Here is an 11,794-nt window from a genome sequence, read left to right as displayed (position 1 = left end):
GCATTTGATAGGATGCCTGTAGGTGTGAACAGGCTCGCACAGCAGTGGGAAGAGGACGGCATATTCCTTCCATCTGCAGTTACAGGTGGCTGTGAGAAACCCAACCTGTCATGGGTTGTAGGTCCCAGACTTTGATCCTTTAGGAGAGCCGCAAGCTTCCATGATCCCAACCTGACTACCTCTCACCAAAGTGCTGAGAGCCACATGAGGACTGCTAGCTGTTTGTGTCACTTCTCTACCAGTCCCTGGCCACCTTTCTCCTGACTCCTTAGGGTATAGAGTTGGGTAATGATTGCTCAAAACAACAGTCTGCAGTCCATGGGGGCATCTAAGACTGGAACTGAGGGCTCAGCTACTCCAAGGCGCTTTGCACATCATGCCTGCTCTGGGCTGTCCTTGGCCTATGGAGAGGTAGCTGAACTGGGAAGTATCTGGCATCCAGGCAGGAGATACACTGGTGGCTTTGTGGTTCTCTTCTGGGGATGCGTATAGCCCGGGTGGTGAGCGAGCTCGAAAGCTAAGCACACACAGCCTTTCACATCAGCCTGGCTCTGGGTGGCAGTTTGTAGACACCAAGCCTAGTGATAGCTATGAACAAAGAGCAGCAGGACTTGTCTGTGATTAGCCTCTGCGGCAAGGACTCTAGTTTCAGAGCAGATCCTTGAGCACATGGGCATGAACAGAGATGCAGAAATGGCCCCTCTATGCAGCAGAACACAGGATGCCAGCCTGGCCAGAATTAGCCCTAGAACTGGGACTTTGCAGAACTGTCCCAAGTTCACAATGTTCTAAGAACAACGATGGGAGGAAGGGAGCAGCGGATGCAGCCGCTGGCAACACTTCCTGCCCACGGGGCCCATAATAGCCCCAAAGAAGCACACACTGCTGCCCAGCCTTCACTTTCTCTTGCTTGGAGATATTGTAACTGCAGGCTCCCGAAGAGTCAGTCCTCAGAACAGAACAGCTGTTAGTTCATCCTCAAGAACAGACTCCAACTCAGTCCTAAGATTTAAACCTAAGTGCTGGGAAGAGAGGCTGTGGGGTGGCTCAGACTGCACACATCTGAGAATCCCTAAGAAGCTGTTTGCTCTGTGGTGGGTAGCAGCCTGCAGAGCTGTATGCTGAAGAACCGGACATGCAGCAGTGCCGTGCTGGGCTGCTGAGGTGCAAGGCTAGGCCTGTGTATTATCCATCAGGCGGGAAATCATGGTAGTTCCAGTTCCCTGGGGAGAACCCAAGATGAGAATCTGGAGGGAAGGGGTTCTCATTCCACACAGGGCTTGGCTGAGTGATTACTGGCCAGAGACTCCTTCTGGGCCCTCTGCCTCAGTTTACACAGTGGGAAAAACTAGACCTCCTAGATCCCTTCCTTCCTTCCTTTCTCTTAGTTCCAGCTAAGAGACAGTCTGGAGGGCTGGGGCAGAGTTAGCAGACATAGAACACCTACCCTGGTTACAAAGGACTATTCCAGCCCCCCACCAGAGAGAGAGAGAGACAGAGAGAGACAGAGAGAGAGAGAGAGAGAGAGAGAGAGAGAGACAGACAGAGAGAGAGAGACAGAGACACAGAGATGGACAGAGAGACATTGAGAGACACACAGAGAGAGACAGAGAGACAGGGCAATAGAGAGGGGGAGACAGAAACAGAGACAGACACACATAGAGAGACACACACAGAAACACAGAGAGAGACAGAAACACAGAGAGTCAGAGGCATAGAGTACCTTCCCTGGTTACAAGGCCCTATCCCAGCCTCCATCACAAAGAGAGGAAGGAAGAGAGAAATGAAGAGAGAGACAGAAAGACAGAGATAGAGAGGTGGGGATAGAAATAGACAGAGACATGGAGACAGACAGACACACACACAGAGAAAAACATAAGAGTCAGAGACATAAGAGTATCTTCCCTGGCTACAAAGGACAATCCCCTCAACACACACACCACCACCACCACCACCACCACCACCACCACCACCACCACCACCACCACCACCACGTCTCCTCTCAGCCCAGGCATGGAAAAGAACAACACTGAAATTCTGGCTTTATCACACACAGACTTTACTGGATAACTGGGAGACAGACTGGATAACTGGGAGACAGACTGGCTGAGGTCACAGACCAGTGATCAAAACAAGTCATGATTGGAAAAATGCTATCTGTGGGGCAAACAACCATGCCAGGGTGTCCCAAAAGCTCCACAGCAGACAAGTCCCCACTAGTGGGCAAAGCCACACTAGAGAGTGGTAGGTCAGGTCAGACACTGTTCGGGACCCCACGTGGGGATCAGTCCATGGTCATCCAAGCTCCTACACACCCATTGGCTCCTATGTCATCTGTCACCCAAAGCAGGTGCAAGGTGTGTATGAAAGAGGTAGAGAGCTGGTAGCCAAGGCACACAGGAATGGATATAAAGGGACTAGGGTTCAAAGATGCCCAGGGAACACAGTAGGGTGGCTCTACACAAGACTAGGCCATGTGAACCTTCCTCTGCAGTCAGACAGGAAGGGGCTTCTGGGCACTGAGCTGAGTTCTGGGCACCAAGAGATGGAGGGGGTGAAGGCCTGCTGGTGAAAGGGAAGTAGAGTTGGGGTGGAGGCTGTCTAGAGTCAGTCCTCAGCTCTGGGGACACCCTTAACCTAGGAAAGCAGAGTATCTGGTCCTTACATAGAACAGCCTGGACAGGGGCCTGCTCAGAACTAGGCAAGCGACAAGGGACACAGTGAGATGAAAGGCCGGTCAGACTTGATACTCCTAGCCTGATCCTGTAGGTCTTACTACAGAGTAGGAGCTGGGGACCCAAGATACTGAAGGCAACAAACAATTGAGCTGTGCCACTCAGGGGCTCCTGAAAGTGACTCTTGGGCCCAACTGGGCCCTTCTAATGCCTCTGTGAAGCACAACTCACCCAAGGAACAAAGTGGCTGCATTTCGTTTAAAAAAAAAAAAAAGTGTGTTTCATTAAAAAAAAAAAGTTCCTGACACACAGAATACATTCTAACGTTCTATGCTCCACAAAACACCATCTACTGGAAGGCACAGGGTTGCTCTGGGGCACAGCTCCTTCTCGCTTGGCTGTGGCTCCACCGGAGAAAGGCTGATGAGCAAGTTCAGATCTGAGGGAAGACAAGGCCTCAGAGCCTCAAACCCCATGGGCTAAACTCTGGGAGATGCTAAGACCTACTTTGTTGAAAGCCACATCCAAGGGCCATGGGCTGGCCAGGCCCTCTCATGGGAAAGGGAGTAGAAGGCTTGGGGTCCTGGAAGCCCTCCGTGCACTAGAAAGGCAAGGCTGGGACTACGTTTTCTTCTTAGCATTGGAAGCCAGAAGAGACTGAGAAGGGACTTGGGTCAGGGCAGCCTGGAGAGCTGGGCTTTCTCCTCAGAACACACCTTGGGGGCCCTAGCAGCCATGCTAAGTAGAGAGTTCAGAGTGGCCTGCCCCATGTTCTCCTTTAGCCCAGCCTAGGCTCAGGATAAGCTCTCCTTCCCATGCTGAGCTGGCAGAGCCAGTGGGCACAAGTATGAAGATGTCCTTTCCCTTGGCGGGGGCACTGTCCTCTGATCTCAAGACATGCCCACAAATACCCTCTTTTCCATAGCCCGCTGGGTGGAGATGATACGGCTTGATTCCTGTGGTGTTCCCAGCTCTACATTCTGCAGAGTCCTTGTCCATCCCATAGCCCAAGAGAAAAGAAGGATGTGGGGCTGGGGCTGGGGAGTCTCTGCCTGGCAAGCAGAGCCCACACAGTCACATACAGGCCTCCTGCCCAGGCCCAGCACAGGGTGAAGGGCAGGCTTGTGGGGAAGTCAGAAGAGGCTGGGGGAGTCTTGGGCAAGTGTGTCATGGTCCCGGATATACTGCAAGATGTCCATTTCATCCATAGCTTGGATCTGTTGCTGCTTCTGTGGTCCAGACCCAGTTTCTGATGGGCCCACTGATGCGGGCAGAGTGGGTTTCCTGGGCAATGCTGGCTTAGCTGGGACTAGAGGCTTGGGCTTAGTCTGGGGCTTGGGTTTTGGTTCAGATCCCAGGTTCAGAATCTGGTCCAGGTCCTCTTCAACTCTAGAGAAGCAAGAGCAGTCTTAGCATAACTATATCCACAAAGGAGCAAGGGGCTGGAGCCTAGCCATTCCCCATGTGGGCACTGAGCTTACCGTATCCTACCAGCACTGAGGAGAAATCCAAGGGCAGGGCTCTCTGACTCTCCATCTCCACAGCAGCCAGAGGAGCGCCAGTCCCTTGGTGGTGACACCACTTCAAACCTGCTGGTGTCTTCAGGGGACTTGCCTCCCAGCCCATTAGAAATAGCTGCCTGCTGCCTGGTACAGACTCCCAGCCTTTGCCAGAGCACCCCAGAATCATTATCTTCTCTGTCTTTCAAATTCCTATTTCAGGAAAGGACATATATGTTTCTTATTTTGCAGACAGGAAGCTACAGTCCAAGAGACTGGGTGGCTCAATGAGAGGGCCCTAGATCATAGTCTTGACCTAGGAGACACAACAGGAAGCTAAATCAACTCCTAGGAGACACGGTAGACACTGGATTCTGAGCTGCCGTGGACTCAGCCAGTGCTCACCAAGATTGGGTCGTGTGAGCTTGGAGCAATGACTCAGCAGTTAAGAGCACAGGCTGTTCCAGGGGATGCAGGTTCACAGCTACCTGCAACAACTCCAGTACAAGGGAATGCAATCCCTCTTCTGGCCTCTGGGAGCACTGTACACACAATGCACAGATACATGTGCATATACACCCATACACACAAAGTAACAAAATAAAAAAAAAATTAAAAATGTCCAGGTGAGAGCAAGTCCTAGATTGCCCACAGGCTGACGGGATGAGGCTTTAGTAGTGATTGGCAAGGAGGAGAACGTGTCTGGATACCAAAGGGCCTGACCAAGGGCCCACAGTTCACCTGTCTTTAGCCTGGGAGAGCTCATATTGGGAGTCCCCAGCGGAGAAGCTATCTCAGAACCAGATGGACAAAACAGTCTCCATTAACGCATTCTGCCTACTCAACACTGTGGCGACACCTACAGGGCAGGTGCTTCTGCCTTCTTTAGTTTTATGTGAGGCTTTAAACACTGTCTGGGAGCAGACATGAACCTTATTTTACAGAGGTGCAAACTGAGCTATGGCAAGATGAAGGGCCCTGTCTTGGGCTCCATAGCTAGGATGAGGATGAAGCACCTGACCTATCGGTGGCTGGCTCTCATCGCCTTCCTGGGTACCACTACATGGAGGCCCCTTCTCAGCTTCAGGATGGGGCCGTCCTGTGGTGACGGTTATCTCCACAGACATCCTTCAGCCGTGCCAGGTAGACACAGCACAGCCATAGAAAGCGGACAACCTGGGGACCACTCAACTCCCCCATCTCCAGGAAGGGGAGGGGGAGGGGAGCCCTTAAGTGCCGTCCAGCAGCTGTGTGAAGGATTGGCTTCTACTTCTACTTCGGATCGGTCAGCTCCTGAGTGGGTGGCCTCAGGCCACAACGCCTCTCTGGCTCTCTCAGTCTCTGCCCATGTGTAAAGAAGGGGTGTTCTTGCTCCTCTAACCTCACAGGGATCCCTGTAAGGACCAAAGAAAGCAACACACAAGAGGTGCTTCTCAAGTTTGAGGGGATCTTGCACATGCTGACTTGGACCGACAGCTGAGGGATGTTAGACAGAGCAGGCATCGGCTGTTGCAGGGCTGATGCTTTGCTCCTCCAGCGGGGAACCCAACCCAGCTGGACAGAGAGGATCTGAGAGTGACAGGGGCCAAGAAGCAGTCATTGATGGCCGGGGAAGGGTGTGGCCAGAAAAGATTGGAACAGGTTCTTTTTTTTTTTTTTTTTTTTTTTTTTTTGGTTTTTCGAGACAGGGTTTCTCTGTATAGCCCTGGCTGTCCTGAACTCACTCTGTAGACCAGGCTGGCCTCGAACTCAGAAATCCGCCTGCCTCTGCCTCCCGAGTGCTGAGATTAAAGGCGTGCGCCACCACACCCGGCTTTGGAACAGGTTCTTAAGGAAAGGGAGAAGAAAGATGGCCCTGCCACAGAAGGGCAGGATCCTGGAGAGGGAAATGACAGAGAGCAAAGGGCGGTGGGAATGAAAAGCCAAAAGGATTCAGGCCTGTGATGGAGGCTCTCTGCCCTGGACAGTGTGTCCTTACATCACTACCCCAGCAGGACTGCGGTGGGGGAGGGAGCCAGGCATGAACAGAGCTGCTTTTGGTCTGAACAATGCTCTGCTCCTACAAAGCCTGAAAGAGGCCTGAGTGAGCACAGAGCTTCCCAGAGCACTGCCCGCCAGGACCCAGCTGCTTGGGAGCTCTGGATTGTCCTGCCTGATTTCTGGGCTGACTGGGGCTTTCAGAGCCTGCTTGGGTGGTAAAGAAGCCAGCAAAAAGTCTAGACACGGAGGGAATGGGTGGGCTAGTTTCTAGAAAGACTGGCCCCTATAGGGAGATGCTGGGTGTGTCATCCATGGGAAGACTGTTCCCGCTGGTCTCAGCCCTGGTGTGTATGAGCTTTCTCCAGGCAGCCGTTGTTTCTTGAGGTGGTCATCCTGAAGAGTTCTGTGTCCTGAAGCCATAACATTCTCCTCCTTCCTAAGCCCCCACAGAGGACAGAACTCAGCTACAGATCCACCTAAGGCCTGAGACAAAGGCTTCTTAATGTCCGCTTGGTTTACTCAACAACTCAGACACTGCCACCTCAGACCGGTGGCTAACAGCGAAAGCCTGCTACCAAGAAGCAGGCCACTCACTGCCTAAACAGGAACAAGGTAGGCATAAAGAAAAACAAATTCTGGCTGCTGCTCTCAAGAAGCCAGTTCTTCACCACCAGATGTCTGTTGATGGAGACAGGGATGCGAAGCGCACACTCTCTGAGCTGTGACTCCCAGGGGCTGTGCAAGATAGGGAGGTGCAATGAAAACGAAGGTTCCCAGGGACCAATAGGGTCATGAATTGCAGCATGGCAGTGTTGGCGTGTGCATGACAAGACTGCTAAAAGCTGGTGTCAGCTGGCCTTGGAGTCCTGTGAAAATTGCCTCGACACACCCACAGAACAGTGCTCTGTGGAAGGTGGGATTGAAAGGGAAGGGTTTATAATATGCCATGCAGGAGAGGCCCTGTGATGTCTGTCCCATGGGCATACATACCCTGCTTTCAGACTTCCCTGTGCCTCAGTTTCTCTCCTAATGGAATAACCATGGTCTGGCTCCTCCCAGCCAGCAGGATGTCAAGAGCAAGGACACAGGAGGAGAGAGTGAACAGATGCCAGGGGCCTCTGGGAGATGTAAACACAAGACTGCCATCGAGGTGACTCAGGCTTGGCGGGCACTTAGAGGGCTGTGTAATAGCTTGGGGCTGCTAATGAGGGGTGCTCATGACAGCCTCTAAGGACCCAGGCCTCGGTGCCATTTAAACTATTCCTGGAAAGAGGCAGCTCAGCTTCCTGCACCAAACACGTGCAGCATGGCCAGGGAGAGAGAGACACCATACTGGAAGCAACCGGAAATTGGGTTCTGGCACAAGGAGAAGTCAGGGAGAAAGGCAGCCAGAGACAGCAAAACAGGTCTCTCAGCCTCTTCTCCAAGGGCTCGGGGCTCCTGCTGGGATAGAGAGGTGTCGAGAAAGGCAGCCAGGAGTGGTAGCCTTGGGCAAGTGTTCTTTTCTAAACTATTTTCTGTAATTGCAGAGAACAGCACCCATTGTAGGGGTTGGAAAGATAAAATTACCTGTAGTGAAGCAAATTTCTTACAATGACAAGCACACAGTAAACTCTAAGGAAATAGTCTTTTTTTTTTTTTAACCACATCTGACATCAACCTTTACGTAACAGATTAACCATGGCTTTACTCTCCCTCTGACAGGCCCCTCCTGGCAGACTGGGCCATTGTTGCTAAGTACCTCTGTGCTTTTTTCTCTCTGAGTATGCTATAGTATATCTAGGGTCAATTTTATTTGTTCCCGAACTCACTTATGCCAAATATACTTGCTCATAAATTATGTAATTTATTCCTTTAAAGAAGCTATTAAAACAGAAGTGTGAGAAGAAAATGAGTGTAGTTCATGGAAACAGTGGGGCTGCCCTGGTTACCCACAGCCTTCTCTCTACAAATCCTCACACTCTTTTAGCTACTCATGGCTGCTAGACTTGGCCAGGCCTGGATCCCTCCTCCCTTGTGGGCTGAAGCTGGTATGATCCTCTTGTACTTGGCTTACAAGCTAATGAAGTCTTCCCAGGGAACAGGAGTACCTGAACAGCTCCTTGGAGGCATCCCCGTGTTCTGGGCGGGATGTGGGTCCTCTGCTTTCACTGGCAGCAGGCAGCAGTAGAGGGTCACCCAGGGAGACAGCCCCGCCAAGGTCAGGGTCATCAAACAGCTTCAGGGCTGTGGGGAGAGAAGACGTAGCAGATGAGAAAGGAAGTACTTATCTATCCTCAGATGAGAGAGAGAGCAGGCCTGCTAAGCCTCCTATTGCATCCCAGTGAGCGAGCAAGGAAGACAGAGTGTAGGGAGACAGTCGGGCAGAAGGAAGGCAAGAACAGAGCAGCAATACACGGGTCTGAGCTGCCTGTCCGCCTTGGCCTGGCTCTGTTCCAGTCCTTGAGGGCTTCTCACTGCTGGCGGAAGTGGCTTCAGGACATTGCACCAGGATCCCCAGAGCTCTGGCTGGACAGGGTCCCTGAGCTTGCCCACAGGTACTAATGAGCAGGTACTGAGGGGCAGCCACCAGCCACAGATCTTGTCAAGGTTGTGAAAGATAAGCAGAGGCAACAGACACAAATTACCCACAGGACCCGTCTTCAGGAAGCCCGGGCCTTCCCAATCTCTCCCACGTGAGCCTCTCTTTGGGAGTCAACCATGTGTTTACTTGAAGCGTCTTTTCCCAGTGGACCCGGTTAAGCCTCCTGGCCTTTTGGGATCCACCACTGCACTCTAACGCAGAATGCCTGCTGTCCTATGGGAACCGGTATCTCTCTGCTCAGCCCTGAAAGAGACTTGGGCTGTGCTGAATTTTTGGGTGATATTATCTATCTTTATCCTCCATGGGCTCTGAAATGCTAAGGCTGGGGATTTGAGCTGGATCTTCCCTCAGTGGATGCTCAGTAAGCACTGGGTGAATCAATAAATTACCATCAATTCTTTCCCTGGGGAGGAGGACCTGGGCAGGCATGAGGAAAGGTCAGAGACATGTGGAAAAGTCCCAAAGCCTCTAAGCATTCCCTCGGAACCTTGTACCACGCCTTGCAGTAGAATCTATGTGGGTGGCATACACTCATTAAAATTAAAAACTGTACAGAGTCACATGCACGCCCACGTTCCATTAAATAGTTCCAGGGATCCCTGTGCCCCTGTGGCTGCAGATGTAATTAAGGAACTAGGTCCCTAGGCAACTAAGAAGCCGGACATTCTCTTCTCTCTAGGACATTCAGAGTAAGTGTGTAATCCCCAAATGTTGCAGTCCGTGGGAACACCAGGTGTGAGAGACACCAGCAGGAAGTCTCTACATACCTAATCTGTATTCTTTCTAAACAGGACAAGGATGAGACCCACTCTCTCAGGGACATAGACATTCACCAAGCTCTAAGCCAGTACCAGGAACAACACTAGTACTTACAGTCCTGTGTGGTCTCCAGAGGTCTCCGGGTCTCAGACACCTTCTTGTCTGAGCTGAAGAGCCCTGCGTCAGGGTCTACCTCCTCATCAAAGATGGTGAGCCGAGGTGCAGGCTTGGGCCTCACAGCCACTTCTGGGCGTTTCTTGGGTTTCTTGGAGCTGGAGATAAAACACAAGGTAAGGATTCTCATGAGTACACTGGGGGCCTACTGGTCATTGCCAGGTCCCCAGCTCAGCATAGAACATAGAAGAAGTTCAACGGAGGACCATAGGAAGGTCAGGGGTAGCCCAACCAGAGCCATCTTGGCAGGTGAAGCAACCTTAGTAGTCATCAAATCTTCAGCTGACAGGTCCTCCTGACCCAAGGGGGTCAAACAGGCAAGAGCAGGGAGAAGGGAGGAGGCAGGGTTGGCCATGTGCTAGGAAGGAGCTTTGTTATCATCTGACATAGAGCAAAGAGACCCCCCCCACCCGCTACTGAAGGGTGTGATGAGCCCCCACTACTGTGCTCAGGTGTGATGGGGACTGGGAAAGGCAGGAGAAGCAAGGGGCTATCTGGACTACAGACTGATGGCCAGACAGCTGCTAACCTTCTTGAGTATCATGCCACCACATGTCCATGGGCCTGACAACATGCTTTTCTTCTGAAGGTGGCTGTGGTGGTTTCAATACGCTTGACCCAGGGAGCAGCACTATTAGCAGGTATGGCCTTGCTGGAGTAGGTGTGGCCTTGTTGGAGGAAGTGTGCCACTGTAGGGGTGGCTTTGAGGCCCTCCTCCTAGCTGCCCAGTAGACAACAGTTTTTTTTTTCCTGTTTGCCTTTGGAACAAGATGTAGAACTCTCAACTCTTCCACCACCATGCCTGCCTGGATGCTGCCATGCTTCCCACTATGATGACAATGGACTGAGCCTCTGAACCTGTAAGCCAGTCCCAATTAAATGTTGTCCATTATGAGAGCTGCCTTAGTCATGGTGTCTCTTCATAGCAATGGAAAGAAACCCTAACTAAGACAGTGGAGCTACCTAACAGAGACCTTGGGGTCAGAAGCCTGCACCCCACAGCCACTTAGACATGGGGTTGATATGATCTGGGGCTCAAAGTTCAAGGGATAGGGCCCAGGAGAGCAGGAGGATGCCTATGTCAGTGACTTCTCTTGTTGGTACAAAACAATGAACAACAACAACAATAACAGACAACTTCAAGAAGGCAGGGATTGTATAGGTTCACGGTTTGCCTACCACGGCGGCCCCCGGGGTGGGGGTTGATGTTGGTGCTTGGTTTGCTTCACCCCTTTATTAAGTCCAGGACTCCAGACCACACCCGGGTGCTGCCCATAGGGAGGGGTTTCCAACCTCAACTAGTCCAATCCAAAAACCCTTCACAGATACGCTCAGAGGCTAGCGTTCTAGTTAACCCTTGATCCTGTTAGATGGGCAATATTAACCATCACACAGCCTAAGCCCTGCTTCGCCGGATATCAGTCTTCTCTAAGTAGTATACCTGCTGCCCTTCTAAGCAACGCTGTGGTTCCTCCTGGGTAGGGTAGCCTACTCCTTTCTGAAGTTCCTCTGGAGTCAGCTGGGCTTGGCTCTGCCACACCTGTTCACTGACTGAAGAGCTCCTGCCCTGAGATGCTTGTGGTGGGAAACTGGGGGTCACCAGAGAGGTTTCCTGGGGTGTGCCACAGTTTTATTTCTTGATCCAGGTGGATAGGCAAGCTTCATGTTTGCTGGATCACATGATCTGGGCTGCCTTTGTGACACTGTCTCCAGATCACAAACTTGGTTTTATTTTAACAAGCTGACCTCAAGCTCTGGGGCTACCACCCACGTTAGGCATTTTAAGATTCCTATAAACGGCAAAAGTTTTTTGTTTTGTTTTGTTTGTTTTTTTACTTTTTACTGGAACCCAGGATTGCATTCTCCCAAGTGCCTGGCGGCCGGTTCCACTGTGCTGAGGTCACCTCTGAGCTCATGTTGGCAACACAGTGGCAAACTGCACAGAGGCTGGCCATTGCCAAAAGCTGTAACACAGACTATCCAGTCTCAGATGAAAATACCAGGTCCCTGGGTGCTGCAAGGCCAGGGACTCTGAGGTGACTATTCCTGCAGAACCCCCCTCCCACCCTAGTTCAGAGGCATAGAGTGTCTGGTGGAGATTACCTAGCAGGCCGGACATTTTG

At 51.7% G+C, this 11,794-nt stretch overlaps 1 protein-coding gene across 1 annotated transcript in view; it reads right to left on the bottom strand.

Annotated features, from left to right (window-relative positions):
• Positions 1–2,035: 2,035 nt before the first annotated feature.
• The window catches only part of Hs1bp3 (HCLS1 binding protein 3), a 31,962-nt gene continuing 22,203 nt past the window's right edge, over positions 2,036–11,794 (bottom strand). The window contains exons 5-7 of the mRNA XM_021178846.2: positions 9,612–9,769; positions 8,245–8,380; positions 2,036–4,064 (exon numbers count right to left, since the gene is read on the bottom strand). Coding sequence (XP_021034505.1) covers positions 3,809–4,064; positions 8,245–8,380; positions 9,612–9,769 — 550 coding nt within the window. The 3' untranslated portion in view covers positions 2,036–3,808. The remainder of the gene's footprint in view (positions 4,065–8,244; positions 8,381–9,611; positions 9,770–11,794) is intronic.

This window comes from Mus caroli, unplaced genomic scaffold (genome assembly GCF_978045245.1).
Source record: "Mus caroli unplaced genomic scaffold, Mus_caroli_1 scaffold_14, whole genome shotgun sequence".
NCBI classification, from domain to species: Eukaryota; Metazoa; Chordata; class Mammalia; order Rodentia; family Muridae; genus Mus; species Mus caroli.
Note: the sequence above shows the minus strand (reverse complement) of the source record. Positions and strands in the feature narration are given on the sequence as shown.